The following is a 16,010-nucleotide window of genomic DNA, read 5'->3' as shown; positions in this document are numbered from 1 at the left end:
TGCAAATAATACGCGACAAGTCGAGATGACAATCGGGATATGAGGTGGAGGGATGCCCCGCATACCTGCACAGTCCCCGCGCTAACCCGGTGTGGGATAGCGCGTGTGCAGGGCGTCCCCACCCTGATTGCCATCTCGATCTGTCACGTAAGCTTCACCTTTTTACTCCGCTACCAAATATGTAGCTAGTAGCTCGATCTGTCGATTAAGCTTCACCTTTTTACTCCGCTACCAAATATGTAGCTAGTACGTACTAAGTAAATTCACACCTTCCAAAGTTCAGCCAATGTATAAACTGCGAACAAATCGATTAAGCGCCAGTCGGGGGCAGAAGTTATTAGTCTCACTGCTTCTGTTTTCTTCGACTTCAATTTACGGGCTCGATACTTACCGAAGTATCGAATTTGCTAGTTTTTTTACCTCACCTCACGAAACAAATGAAAATTTGGTGTAAATGTGTGGTAATCTTTGGGTTAAATAAAATAAACTACTTAGGGTAACTAAGTACTTTTTTCAGTGTTAGTTAAATGTGTGGTAATCTTTGGGTTAAATAAAATAAACTACTTAGGGTAACTAAGTACTTTTTTGAGTGTTAGTTTCTGTCATTATGATTGAAATCAACGAGGACAGCTTTTGGAACTAAGTAAACTAAAAGAAATTTTAAATATTAAATTTAATATTTTACCTATTTCTTTGCGTGTATTTATCATGATTTTTAGCCATAAAGCCAATATTTCTTTATCAAAGTAATCACTTTAAAAACATTACCGAAACTAAGCCACAACACCCAGGTCTAAATAAAAATAAATTCACAGAAACTCTGCCATTTTAGTACTAAACAATCTCATCATAATGTTTTATTCGAAGTAATATTATAATGTAGCTCTTCTGTATAAAAGGGACGCCATTAGCATACTTTTCACTTTGAATCATTGAAAGCTCCTTACAAAGTAAGATACAAATCTCAGTTAAGTAAGAGTAGAAAATCACTAACATAATCATGAGATCTAAAAGCTTTTTTAGTGTCTGTTTTTTTTTTAGGGAGGTATTTCGTTTTTAACACATACTTGGATAAGCAGACACCGCAAGCCGTCCGTCCAGGCGTGCCCGACATTTGAGCTAAGCCTAGCGCCTATTTTATTTTTAACCGACTTCAAAAAAAGGAGGAGGTTCTCAATTCGTCGGAATCTTTTCATTCCTTTAAGCCTTTTCACAATACTTGCAGTGCGTCATCGCATCGTAAAAATCTACGTCAACGCACAACGCATCGTGGGAATTTACATGGAATCACACTGAGGTGAGATGTCGTTCTTGCGATGCTATAACGTTCGCACCGCAAGTATTGTAGAAAAACTCTATCAATATACTATTATTCCTCTTTCCAAATACAAAAAATCGATCCACTCTCCTGTTGAAGTCTGTTGACCGCGTTGTGATCATCAAACATCGCGCGAGACTTATCGTAGATACAAAAATGCACGCTTAGTTTTTGTACTAGGTATTTAAAAACCTGTGGCGTCTATAGTTTTTCTAACTCCGTTATTTTTAAAATAAAAATTAACAAACATAGCAATTTCTTAGCCAAAGTTTAAGAAACTGGCAAAGTATAGGCGTAAGCGTAAGTAACACGAAGAAAAACCATCTAAGCTCTAGAGTAATAGGAAAAAGTGAACAGTAATTATTAGCTTTTACTCGTGACTTCGTTTGGGTAGATTTAGGTTTTTAAAATTCTATCGGTAGCTTTTCATTATTCACATTTTTAAATTCAGTCATCTGGTAATGTGGTAAATAGCTGTATATAGGCACAGTAGATATGGCAGCAATATAAGTGACTATTGCCTACACGAGTGAAGGGATCTGATTTAAGTGTTTGCTTGGCACCCATTACGTCCGGTGGGATAATGGTGGCACTTCGATTGACACACGGAGATGGGATTCACTGCGAACTAGATTAATGGAATATAAACTAGGTACCTACCTATATTAATGAAATACAATATTGGGCATGTACAGTACGCGACAGCCCCGCATACCCGCACAGCCCCCGCGCTAACCCGCGGACTATTTGTAATCTTGTATAATATAAATATATCTATCACTACCCATATTACAAAATGCGAAAGTGTTTTTGTTTGTTGATCGCAACGGAGCAACAACGATCGACAACGAACAATCGATCGACGTGATTTTTTGCATATTAATATAGTAAAACTTTGGACAGTTATATTTTATAGCGGAAAATCAAAGAATTCCCACGAAATTTGTAAAAACCTAAATCAACACGGATGAAGTCGCGGGCATCAATTAGTATTGTAGGTACATACAAAATTACAAACTTGTGTCTACTTAATAATATTTCAGAGGTACCTATATTATTCTCTATCTTTACTGATTCAAGAAGCTTCCACTGGGAGTCTGGCAGTCGGTAAGCTATGAAAAATATTATTTTTCACCTCCCTTATACACAACGATCGGTTATAGAGTCACGTAGGAGCCGGTGATTTCAATTTCACATAGAGCCTTTGAAAACTAGTCTGAGAAATTCTTTGAAGATAAAAATTCTAGGTAGTGACTGTTTATTCGTGGATGCGGAAGAAAAATAGCACATTTATCGTATATTTTGGCATTTAAGTAGGACGATAGATAACATGCGGGAAACACGTGTTGCTAAACGCGATTTCACGTATCGCCAAATCCTATAGTATTTTCTATGCTATGTGTTATGACAGAAAAGAAGGGAAGAAAAACAATTCTACTAACATCATTATGCCACCAAATAAGTATGAGTAACCCGGCGCTTCCACTACTTGGGCATTTGCTCAAAGTTACAGAAGCGTCAAGACAACAATTTTTCGTGTGTGGCGAAACCTGAAAAAAGGTTTCAGCTCAGCATAATGCTGTATGCCTTGTAATAAACTACAAGAGCACACAGTGTTGATGTTTTTTCAGCAGGAACCCTCGTTCAGGTGATGCCAGGTAACTAATTGAAACTATTTAATGTTACTTCTACTCTATAACATAGGTAAATCTAAATATATAAAAGGAAAAGGTGACTGACTGACTGTCTGACTGACTGATCTATCAAACCGCAGCTCAAACTACTCGACGGATCGGGCTGAAATTTGGCAAGCAGATAGCTTAGGTATATCGCTAAGAAAGGATTTTTGAAAACTCAACCCCTAAGGGGGTGAAATAGGGGTTTAAAATTTGTGTAGTCCACGCGGACTAAGTCGCGAGCATAAGCTAGTTACCTACTAAATCTTTAGTACGCGACAGGTCGAGATGGCAATCGGGATATGAGGCGGGGGGAGCGACCAACCGAAAAAGCAATTGTGAAAAGTCATAGTTAGCCAATTTGGTCTTAGTAGCAAGGGGCTTACAAGAAGTAGATTAAGAGTCCATGACTGGTAATCCACAGACGAAAGTTTCTAGCAAACTGATCAATATTTCCGTTCGCGAGCGAGAGCGCTTAACGTAATAGGATTACGTAGTTTTAAAAATAAGTTTTACAAGTACTTAATCTTTGGTAGTAATAAAGTGTTATGTAAGAAAACTAATCAGTTGTAATTATACATCATTACCAATGTTATAAGTGTTTGTTTGTTGGTTTTTTGGTTTGTCCTTCAATCACGCCGCAACGGAGCAACGAATCAACGTGATTTTTTGTATGGGTATAGTTACAGACCTGTAGAGTGACATAGGCTAATTTTTATTCCGGAAAATCAAAGAGTTCCCCTGGATTTTTAAAAACCTAAATCCACGCGGACGAAGTCGCGGGCAGCAGCTGGTTGAAAATAGTTTAATAAATGCATGACTTTACTTAGCCGAGAATTAACTACATAAGTACTTACTCTGAATGAAAAATTACCAAAAACTTTTTAAAAATTCAAAGGGGAAAATATGCTAATAGTGTTGCTTTTATACAGTGTTCACCTACATTATAATATTACTTAGCTAAAACTCTATGAAAAAGGTGTAAAACAAAGAAATAAGAACAGGAGAGAAAAGTTTTGCTACTATGTTCTATTTTTATTTCATAATATTTAAATTTTTCGTTATAATTATTTAGCGCAGAAGTAAGCGATTTATTCGGGTGTACCTATTTGTGTATAAGTGTGTGTGTGTGTGTGTATAAGATTCGATTCTCGGAATGGGAAACTTAGGAATTTATAATTAGGGTTCCGTACCTCAAAAGGAAAAACAGTACCCTTATAGGATCACTTTGTTGTCTGTCTGTCTGTCGGTCTGACAAGAAACCTACAGGTTACTTTCCGTTGACTTAGAATCATGAAATTTGGCAGGTGGGTAGATCTTATAGCTGACATTTGGGCAAAAAACTGAAAACCGTGAATTTGTCACATCACACAAAAAAAATTTAATTGTGGTCATGAATTAGTATTTTCAATTTTCTAAGTAAGATAACTATATTAAGTGGGGTATCATATGAAAGGTCTTCAGCTGTGCATTCTAAAACAGATTTTCGTTTATTTTTATGTATCATAGTTTTTGAATTATCCTGCAAAATGTCGAAAAAATACGACTGTAGTACGGAACCCTCATTGCGCGAGCCTGACTCGCAGTTGGCTGGTTTTTTTTCAGCCGTAGCCAGTGACCACACTCCCTGCCACCCAGACGTTTAGCATTCCAGTACGATGACGGTGAATGGGAGTATTATCATCATCAAACTACAGAGTACAAGTCTCCGCTCAGAATGAGAAGGGTTTAGGCCATACTCTCAGTGCTGGGCAAGTGCGGATTGGCACTTGGCAGACTTCAAACACCATTTTGGAAAACACTCAAGCATGCAGGGCACGCATGATTGCCGTCAACTCTCGTGTAAGGTCTACAACTTCCAGGAACTCCGTCGCCACGCTGCTGCCGTGGCACTATTCTGCATATTCAGCCTAACTACTTATTAAATTTTCTAAAATCTTTATTTGATTTGGGCTTTAAATCCTTTCGAATATCTCTATGTATTATGAACCAACCTTTGTCAAAATAAAATAAATATTAACTTAGATATTATAACAATCAGTTTAAAACTTATAAATTAAGAATTTATTCATTATTCTGATGGGTGCTGCCACCTTAATTAATAAAAAAAAAGGATTTTTACTCGTCCCTACGTAATCCTAAGAGAAAATTAGAGGAAAATACAATTGAAAGAATCGCGAGCACTCCAATTCCAACAAAGGATTTCGAATACTTTTAATTACAAATTAGAAGCTCAGCACTTTTTGAGTCGGGTAATCAAATTTCTAGTATCCATTATTATGCAAATCTTCATTAACAAACGACGGCTTTTAAGAGCCTACTCAAATACTGTGATTTTAACTTAGTCTTATTTAAATTAAACATTTTCTGTTCTATTTATCAAATACCTAGGTATATTTACTTACTTAACCTACCTTACCTACCTACCTTAGTGTGGTAACGACTAGTACCTACTATATTAGGAATTTTGAAAAATCTTGCCTGATTACTTGTCTATAAAGGGAATCTTTGTGCAAAATTTCAGCTTTCTAGGTCCAGGTTAGGTTTGAGCTGGGCGATTAGTCAATCAATGTCAGGATTTTTCTTTTTATTTTATACATTCAGATTGTACATACCTATTACAAATCTATAATTCTATGAATGAAACCAATCCTACAACTACAAAAATAAATCAAGGATATACCATAAAAACTAACGAAGATTTAATATGCCTTACTACAACATTAATATTATGTACGTACTTAATTTAAATAAATTCACCACTAAACTGACGGAAAATAATGAATAATTAACCCTAATTAATAGCTACGTACCTATCTACTTCAATGAGTACGTAGGTACCTACTTATCAAAGTAAATGACTATTAAATATTTTGAAAGGCGAAATAATAATGGAATGACTGCCTGCCGACTACCTTCGGTCGCCAGTTAACCAGAAAAAGCCTTCAAACGGTTTCGGCACTCGAAAGGGAAATTGGGGTGACATTAATGTTAATATATTTTCCTTGGAACACAATAATTGAGGAGAACCCGGCTCTTTTCTAAATGTTGATTGATTTACATTGAAATGATTTACATTTGTCGTTATTACCTATTATTCAAATCAGACTTTTTTAACCGAAAAGGGTTTCAATTAAATTCGCCGTTTACAAATAGATCTGTAATTTTCATTTCTCATTTTCCTTCTAGATTAATAGTTTAAGTTACTTTATGTAGGGAACATGTAAAAAACGTGTAACTGTATGGTAACTGTAATAATTGTTGTAAATGTTTACATTGACATTGAACCACAAAAAGTTTTAGCAGTTACTAGATTATGCTCGCGACTTCGTCCGCGTGGACTGCATGAATTTCAAACCTGAAAATATTTAGTTTCGTCTTTTTCTTATTTTTCTCGGCAATAGCATATAATAAAGAAAAACATATTAAGTACCTACTTAAAGTATTACAACTTATGAACTCGTAGCAATAAATCATACTTACGCTTATGTTAAAACATCTAAGATAATATCGCACGTAGGGCACCTAAGGCGTGAAGATATCCCGGAAGATCTTGAATAAATACCTATCGACAGACAACCTAATGCATTTCGAATTTCCCAGCGATATAGCTTAGGTGCAGGAGCTCATATATCTCAGATACATTAGTCAGATTGAAATCTCTTTGGTGGACTTAGAATTGCAAAACAGTGCAACCACTCGGATGCTGTTTGATTCAAAGAAAATTCTTTTTTTCCATTCGTCGCTGCAAATTCAATTTATTTCCAGACTTTCACCACTTCAACATTCACGCTAAGACATAATATTTTATTTTCGGTAAAATCGAATTTCTTAGTGTAAATTATATTTTCGGAAATGCGAGTTACTCAAAGTTCGTGCAGAAGATTTATATTTTTCTAAATTATTCTGATAATAAAAAAAGGTGGTACTAATAGAGGGCCTAAATGCGTGTGGACGTAGAAAACATAAGTAGGTACGAGAGTAATGCATTCAGGCCACGGCTATTTATTTGTAAATGATCGCGCGCGATTTGCTTCTATATTTTTTTTAGACTAAATGATGCCCGCGACATCGTTCGCGTGGCTTAAGGTTTTTGAAAATCCCGAGGGAACTCTGATTTTCCGGGATAAAAAGTAGCCTATGTCCTTCCCCGGGACGCAAGCTATCTCTGGACCAAATTTCATCAAAATCGGTTGAACGATTGGGCCGTGAAAGATTAGAAGACAGACAGACAAACATACATACAGACATACAGACATACAGACAGATAGACAGACAGACAGACAGACACACTTTGGCATTTATTATATGATGATAGTATGCATAGCGCTTGACTGCAATCAGACCTGCTGGCAAGGGAACACCATTTTCTTGATCTTGCAATCGACAGTCGTATAAAGGATGTTCAGAATTCACAGACTGCGGTTTATGTCCAGCACCTAAATATACAGGGCAAATAAATAATTACAAGATTTAAGGCAACGAGCTGCATAACTTCTTAATTAAAATATATCTACACTTATTACTCTTTGCCGCTGTTTCATTTGTTTCTCTCGAAGCGGTTAATCAAACTCGAAGGAGCACGCGATGTCAGCGGGAACTAATTTGATGTAAAGTTCGCGGTTTCAAGGCTTCTAATTTTCCCCGACTAGTTATGATCTTTAATACAATGTACATTGTATTATCACTCTCATTTCACAGCTCAACTTCTTAACAAGCTCCGAAATGTTTGCGTAGAACGCACGCAAAACTTAGGTTGAGATCTATAGAGCACACTTTGACTTTGCTCAGACTAAAGATTGAGTTAAAACGAGACAGATTTATGTGAGAGATATAGCCCTGTCTCGTTTTAACTCTACCTTAAGTCTAAGCTAAGTCAGAGTGCGCTCTATAGATCTCACCCTTAGACTTATTAACTAGGCACGCCTTTTGCATACTTTGAAATATATCAAGTTGTTAACGAACTAGCAGAGCCCGCGAATTCTTTAGTATAAAATAAGTTTTAAATTATATTATTACTTATTATTTTATTTATTATTATATTTGCACACACTCATACACGTAACTTAATGTAAATATATGTAACTTAACTTAATGTAACACGTAACTTAATGTAAAATATATTTACATTAAGTTACGTGTATAAGTTAGCTTCAGAAAATTTTAATTGCTTTTTATTAGAGATTCTTATGTTTATTCTTAGGTATTCTTAGCTTTACTAAGTTTAAGTAAATCTGCTGAAATAAAAGATATCTATTTATATATAGATATCTAGTTATACTACAGGCTACCTTCAGGTATACACTTAACCCAAGAGCTTTATATAAAAGCCGGTACAGTATGGATTGAGCAAAGTCAATTCCGTAAGTACGGTTAGTTAACCGCCGTGACCGAATTTCAGTTGAAACTTTGATTATAAGGCTTAAACGCGCTCTACCTTGAAATATGGAGGATCTTAGGCTGATAGGCGTAGCTCAGTCGTAAATTTAAGGCTTTAATAAATTACTTCATCATACGTACGTAAAGCTACCTATGGTTAATAATATAATTTAGGCATAAGGACGACAGTTTTCTTGACAGTTTTCTTACGAGATCTTGCTGTACTTACGCAAAATTTATTATGATAACATTAAGGTTCATACATACTATCAGCATTTAGATAGAAAAAATAAAGGTAGCGAGATTGCTGTCTTTTACTCTATGAAAACATCATGATCAACCCACTTCTGGCTCACTACTGAGAACTAGACTTCTTTCAGATTGAGAATGATTTAGCAATAGTCTACCACGCTGGTAAAGTGCAGATTGTCAGACTTCACTCATTTGAAAAAATTATGGAGAATTTTCAGGCATACAGGTTTCCTCACGATGTTTTCCTTCATCATTAAAGCAAGTGATCTAAAATTGCTTAAAACGTACATTATTCCAAAACTTAGAGATCGAACTCCAGACCTTCCAAATAGGAGGCCGACGTCTTAACCACTAGACTATTACTGCTCTCAGAGAGAAAACGCTTATTAAGAAAAAGCTCCATGTCTGAAAACGGGACATTCGGTATAGTAAGTAGTATATTTACTACAGAAAAGCCCCGTGGGTATATTTTGAAGCATCGCTTACCTTTTTCGACTTTCCATTTTTCCTTAGAAGCTTGGCACAACAAAGCCCTCTAGTGTCCGGCAGGGGAGCGGGCGGCTTGCGCGGCCAGCAGAGACGCTTCGGAGTCTCCACCACCGCCTCACTCCGCGCCTCCTCCTTATCTTCACACATGCTCCCCCACCCTACTTTACCCAACACTCACAACCGAGATATCGATGCTTTATGAGAACCTCTGGCATTGTTTTCTCCTATAAAACTACACGATAACACTATCTCACTCTAATTTATCGTGGTAAATAGCCGCCTTGCAAAAATCTCCTTCACTTTATGTACGCTACGCCGCCCGCTACGTCTAGCAAATATCTACGGGGCCGTTTCCTTTAAGTAAGAAGATAAGTGCGGGCTATCTACTCACTACTGCGTGCCATCGAAACGTCCGATTTAACATCTGAAACAAAACAAAATTAGTTAATTAAATAGTAATGAAAATCATTTTACGATACTTACTTAAAATACCAAAATCAAAATTTATTTATTATATGTAGGACAACTAGTGTCTCTCGTACTACGTCTATGGCTCTACCCTGTGGCTCTACTACATCTACCACCTGTTCGGTATGCAGATCCTAAATGAGTAGGTACTGAGAAGAGCCGGCAAGAAATTCAACAGTTGCTCTTTTCAAATCCTAAAAAGTTACAATATATCAATATAACAATTCACTAAATAATCTTGTAGGTAACTTAAAGCTCAGCCGGTCGGTCGCTTCCATGCAACTTTGTCACTAAGAAATTTTTATTGAAGTTTATTGAACAATGTTGTAACGAGAAAACAATTTTTCGTTATAAGTCCCGCAAATTGCTATTGCGCTGGAACCATGTCTCATTAACATCGAAATGACGTCTTTTGACGTCAGCCAAAATAAAAATATACCATCAGCTCGACACTTCAGTCTAGTATTGACGTCCCTAATGGGGGTTACGCGCAATAGCACTTTGCAGGACTTATACACCATTCTTACAACAAAAAATAAATAGATGTTAGTCTAAAAGTGCTTCGTTAGAGAAATTAGAGAAGCAGGTAAGGTACCTAAGCTAATACCATAGCAATGTGATTTATTTTCAGTCCATAATTAATTAGACCTCATTACTGCTCTGCAAATCTCGATCAATATAGCGCAAAACGCATACAAAATAGGTGCTTTATGAAGGAATATTTAACAGTGTATTTAATCAGAAGCTGATTTTTATTGACGTCCAATGAATATTTAATAGCGGCTGGGGGGTGGTGACGGGTACCTCTCGACATAATTATCGCATCGTCATTGAATTCTTCCGAACTCTTCGATCCATCGACTCCATCGTGGCGATATTATAGTTAGATGGATAGAATAGAGTAGGTTGATTATATCTGATTGCAGCCAAGCGCTAGTCTATAAATTTTAAAATAAGGTAGGTACTTATTATATAATTTTTAATTCAAAAAAACTTTTGCGGGTGCTTTTTTGGAATTGTCAAAATAATTTACCATTTACCTTTAATGACAAACATAATTACGGCAACATTAATGGTAGATAATTTTTCAAAATGATATTATTACTGGTCGAGGGGGCTATTTCGTCCGCACGGATTTAGGTTTCTTAAAAATCCCGAGGGAACTCCCTAGCCTAAATCTGCCTCCGGAATGCAAGCTACGTCTGTACCTTAGTTAAACGGATAGGCCGCGAAAAGGTAGTAGATAGACAAACACACTTTCTCATATAAGTAATATTAATATGGAAAATGAGATTCTTATAAAAATATTAAGTAGGAATTAATTCATAAAGGCATTTCAATATTAAACACGACACATAATATTAGTCACCTATATAATTTTATCTTCTAAATGCCTACCTCTCGCGTGGAACCTTTTGTAGGTACGTTGATGATAATACTCAGAAACCTTCACGCAAATGCCAACAACAACTGTACAAAGTTTCAAATGTATTGAATGAACGATGCGTGACTCCCTATGTAACGAACAAATTTTTTATAAGTGAAAAAATTATAATTTTTAAAGGTGTGCGGGGCGTCCCCCCACCTCATACCCCGATTGCCATCTCGACCTGTCGCGTACTATACTAAGTAGGTAAGTAAAGTTTTGCAAAGTTAATTAAAGCAGCATTACTTAGTAGGTACTGCTGCTTAGTTTGCTATATCAACACGGGTTATAAGCATGTACTACATAATAAAAAGAAAAAGTAAAGAAATTAATCAAGAGCTGTCTGCCAAGGCCTAAGAATAAGCAGCGTTGTGAATCGCGAGCGCAGGTACCTACGTAAGATAGGTAAGTAGGTGCCCCACCGCAACGTTGGACCCGTTCCAGCGGCTAATATCCCATTCTGTTTGTCTTGCGAGCCAATAAAATGACTTTTATGCAAATCATACGAATTCTATACATTTTTGATGAGCTCTCAGACACATTCGCGGCGTTTAATTAATACATTTTTCAATCAAAACTTTGTGATTTTGAAATACTTTGAATTTTGCGAAGGTTTTGTTGGAGTGCTTTATATTGACTCTAACTTTTAACTTATGGCAGAAGTTAGAATAATTACAATTTATACCGTAGTGTAAATTGTAACTAAAAACAGTGACTGAACGGTGATACAATTGATATTTTTTTTAATGATAAAGTTGCATAGAAACAACTGGCTGAGCTTTTAGTTGCTCACACAAGATACTTACCTACTTGTAGTAAATTGTTACATTGATAATATTACAATATTTATATATTTTATGCTTAATTTGAAAAGCTGAGTTTCTTGCCGGCTCTTCTCAGTACAATGTGTTTTCTGAACCCGTGATAGTTAGTTTTTCTACTTACATGAAAAAATATTAAATAAAAATATATATATAAAAAGTGAAACAAGAACTCTGTCTACTATACTAACTAAATACATACACGAATTTTTGAATTGCTCTACAGACTGACCGTTCATAAATTCCTAATATTTTATGGTTCACTGGTTTTTCGGCTTTTCAGTTGCCAATATTCATATCTAAAGCAAACATTTTACAGTCCAATAGCTCTACCGACCGCTACCGTATATAAATGGCAGAGCTATTTATTAAAGTATTTTCTTTAAAGTTATTTTTTTCAGGTAATGGTTTGTAGTTACGAATAATAAAAGTAAATTTTTTTATAAACGGTAGATGTCTACAAGCGTGAGCTTGCACCAAAATACATTAAACACAGTACGCGGCAGAAAGTAATGTATATCAGCCTTAAGAATGACATTTCGGCTTTGTAGAGCATTGTCTCTGTCACTCATACCTATATGACGTTTTGCCGAACTCAACGACAGAGACAATGCTCTACAAATTCGCTATCTCCTTCTAAATGCCGATTAACATTACTTTCTGCTGCGTACTGTACCTACTACCTACTTATGTGAATGTTTGGCAGGTCGGCGTGTGTGATGAATCTTTTAACTTGTTGAATTTACGTTCGCACTGCAGAAAATCGGATAAATTCTTTGACAATAAGTAAGTATTTTAAAATTCTTTCAAAGGCTATGGAATATCAAACAAGTTTCTTTTCAACACATTGTATGACAATGCAAACTCAGTTCAATACATTAACAGAAAATCGAGTTTTCAACATGTGTGTGTGTAAATGTTTCGTCAGCGCAAACTCATGATTAGGCCAGTTTCGGTGTTGTTTCTGACACAATACTGTGAAGCGTGTGCTTTTCAAGTCTAGAAGAACCATTGGCTCTTTTGATTGCAATCTTTAGGTACTGTTTGTTTAGTATTTTCTCATCACTAAACTTTGTACCTACATGATGATATATAATCTGTGTCTATATTGCGATTTGATCTGTAAATTATGTCTTTCTCGCTCTCTCTCTTCACTGGAACTGAAATAAAATGGACGTATTTTAAAGCTGCTGTAATTTTAATTTATAAGTCCTGGGTAAACCCAACGCTGGAACTTTGGGAACCAGGAAACCAAGGTCGGTGAGTATCCCTAAACCTGCAGAAGCTGAAGACATCCTGAAACGCCTGCAATCCTGATCACTGTTGATGGAAATATGTAAACCTTAACTTATTTTATAATGTAGAGCGTCTGAGATAGCTAGCTAATTAGCTAATTTTTACAAAACATTTATGGCTATTGAAATCCCGGAAAATCTAAAACTAAGGCAATAAAAACTGTTAAAAGTCATAAGCATGTAAATAATCGTGTGGAATATTTCTAGTTCCACTTATCTTAACCGAGTGAACAAACGGAGTACAGATAAAATAACTTTCATAATCCATCCTCAGTAATGAACACAAATAGGCACTCCAGAACATTCCCGTCTGCCAGAGCCCCGAGCCCGAAGTTTGTTGACATGGGAGAATTTTTCTTTTTTTGCCGAGGCCGAGTCTAGGGTCGACGTATGAACCGCTTTATATTATAAAAATCAAGCGTTTTTCAAACTAAAACGACATGCCGCAGCATGTACGATATGGAAATGAAGCTGAGGCAAAATTAGCTTTCATTGTTTGTGAAAAATATCATCAACAATCGTGTAAACATGGAGAAAAACAATGTTTAAACAACGCGACGTTTGTATGGAAACGTAAAGGAAACTATGGTTTCTTATATAAAAAAATTGGTCAAGTGCGAGTCGGACTCGCACACTAAGGGTTCCATAGCATCGTACAAGAAATAACACTTTTTAATTTTTTTTTAATTTTCATGACGGCAATTTTTAATTATGTCATGATGATGATGATGATGAAAATTTCAACTTTATACTTATACGGTTTACGAGATACAGTCCGCTGACAGACAGACGGACGGACGGACGGACAGCAGATGTTAGTTATAACAGGGTCCCGTTGGCACCCTTCGGGTACGGAACACTAAAAATTAGATGATGCCCGCGACTAGATGATAACCACGTGGATTTAATTTTTTTAAGCCCGTGGCAACTCTTTGATTTTCCAGAATAAAAAACCAAACAAACGCTTTGTAGTAGATAATATTAAGTGAGTTATAGGTAACTAAGTAGGTAAGTAGGTTTTTAATGATTGGATTAATTATTGTTTATAAACTTGGACACGTAGGTTTCCTATTTTTAAATTATACGAGCGCCTTCGCTTTGTCTAGGTTAATGAAGTTAATATACTGGTATACAGGTATTTTGCACTTCCATAAACTCTTCAGATTTGGCGGAGCTCGAATATAATAGGACTTCGCGAAAAACTGTTTGCAAAGGTTTTTATTTTGTGTTGAATTTTGGAGTCAGCTGGATACTAAGAGAAAAATAATTAGGTAACTTAAAATTACTAAAGAATCAAGTCTACATAAATACAGTCTACGAGTATCACTATTAAGACACAACTAACTAACATTTATAAGAGTTACTACGGAGCAAATAAAAAAGAAGATAAATATAACAGAAACTTTTCTAATCAATCTATTCTTACCAACGAACAACAAGCAAGGAATCTATCGCCTCAACTATGTTTAGATCACTAAATAACTACTTCACTACGGCATCGACGAGTGAAAACTTTTTCGTAGCTACGCGCTTTGTTTAGGCGCTACGCCGCCGCCCACGGAGCCGTAGCCGCTCTGACTGCCGTCGGCCTTTCGCCCGCCTTATATACCTACGCGGCAACCCCTAACGTGCTTTTCCCGCCAAACGAGGCATAGGGTCCCGTACTTGTAACATTCAGCCAGTATCGTTTACGATGCGAGGTTTTCGTAAATAGTAAGCCGTTCGTTTGAAATGCTTACTTTGTAACACAAATTCTCTATCAAGTCGCTGCGTGACTCATAAATATGAATTCGGCTTACGTTGTGACTTTTCAAGTTCCAACATCTCGAAATCTTTAGACTGCGGAAGCAAAATAAGCGATCGTTTCGTAGCGCTGATCTTTTTTTTTTTTCAGTTTTGCACAGACGAGCAGAGCAGAGCGATAGCATAGGTACTTACGTATTGAAACGTAATTCTTTAAAGGGCTACCTACTTAACTGATTTGCGGTATTATTTTATTCTTTAGAAAAACAAGTACCTACTACTTTTGCTATTGAATTTATTAGCCCTGCAATAAAACTAAACATAAGGACCAATAAGGACTCAAGTTATTTTTTTTTATTAGTAACGGTGAATGTAGCGTCATAGTTGTCATAGCTCTTTGATGCCTAGGTTTTGCGCCATACAATTCTTAGTTAATTAAACTGATTTTGATAAAACACATTAGGTATATATTGATGGTCAGATATAACGTAGCAAATGCGTCCTTAAAAATGTATCTGTTTCTTTAAAAATATGTTTTCAACAACAGATTCATTAGGTACATCAAATCAACATAAAAGCCTGTGATTAGAGTGAGAGATCACATTTTATCTGTGACTTGGTATTTTTTGTATTATTATAATACCGAAACGAAACTAGTCTTAGTTTAAAAACATTTCACCAAACGATATTAAAGTCACATTGTTCTCATACTCCAAACACTAGGCATAAAGAATTCAGCCTCCCAGATACTTTAAAAGCACAGACAAATCATTATAAAGACAAGTACGTTAAGCACGGAGCGTTTTGTACTATTTTATGATAGTACTTACCTTTAGCCCCGGCCTTTCATTCGTATTTCAAAGCACAACACATGTTAATTCGGGCAGCTTATAAAAAACAAGTGTAAAAACCACTGAATAAATCGGTACAGGCACATTTGTAGAATTTAATATACAAACGAGTTTGTTTACACAAGCCTGATACAAAATAAGATATTAAAGCGTGTTGTGCTAGGGCGGGCTGGAGCGCCTACTAGCGGCGTATGCCGGAATCTGCAAGGGCGGCTAGGGCTGGGGTAGCAACTGTAGCTTTCTTTCTCGTTCGCACGCGTAGTTCCTCAATAAGGGCTGCCTATTGAGTTAC

The 16,010-nt window shown here is 36.2% G+C and overlaps 1 protein-coding gene and 1 long non-coding RNA gene across 3 annotated transcripts in view; one reads left to right on the top strand and one right to left on the bottom strand.

The window, feature by feature from the left end:
• LOC117991120 (uncharacterized) overlaps positions 1–15,818 on the bottom strand; it is a 67,055-nt gene extending 51,237 nt beyond the window's left edge. The window contains exons 1-2 of one of the 2 annotated variants that reach the window (XM_069504992.1): positions 15,698–15,818; positions 9,112–9,538 (exon numbers count right to left, since the gene is read on the bottom strand). In XM_069504992.1, the coding sequence (XP_069361093.1) occupies positions 9,112–9,261 (150 nt within the window). In that variant the 5' untranslated portion in view covers positions 9,262–9,538; positions 15,698–15,818. Of the gene's footprint in view, positions 1–9,111; positions 9,539–14,550; positions 14,665–15,697 lie in introns of those variants that run through there. The other variant, XM_034978672.2, reaches the window with a different exon arrangement.
• The window catches only part of LOC138403653 (uncharacterized), a 95,346-nt gene that overhangs the window by 69,363 nt on the left and 9,973 nt on the right, over positions 1–16,010 (top strand). The gene's annotated exons all lie outside the window — the stretch shown is intronic.

Source organism: Maniola hyperantus, chromosome 19 (assembly GCF_902806685.2).
Source record: "Maniola hyperantus chromosome 19, iAphHyp1.2, whole genome shotgun sequence".
Taxonomy (NCBI): domain Eukaryota; kingdom Metazoa; phylum Arthropoda; class Insecta; order Lepidoptera; family Nymphalidae; genus Maniola; species Maniola hyperantus.
This window is presented reverse-complemented; position numbering and strand designations above follow the sequence as displayed.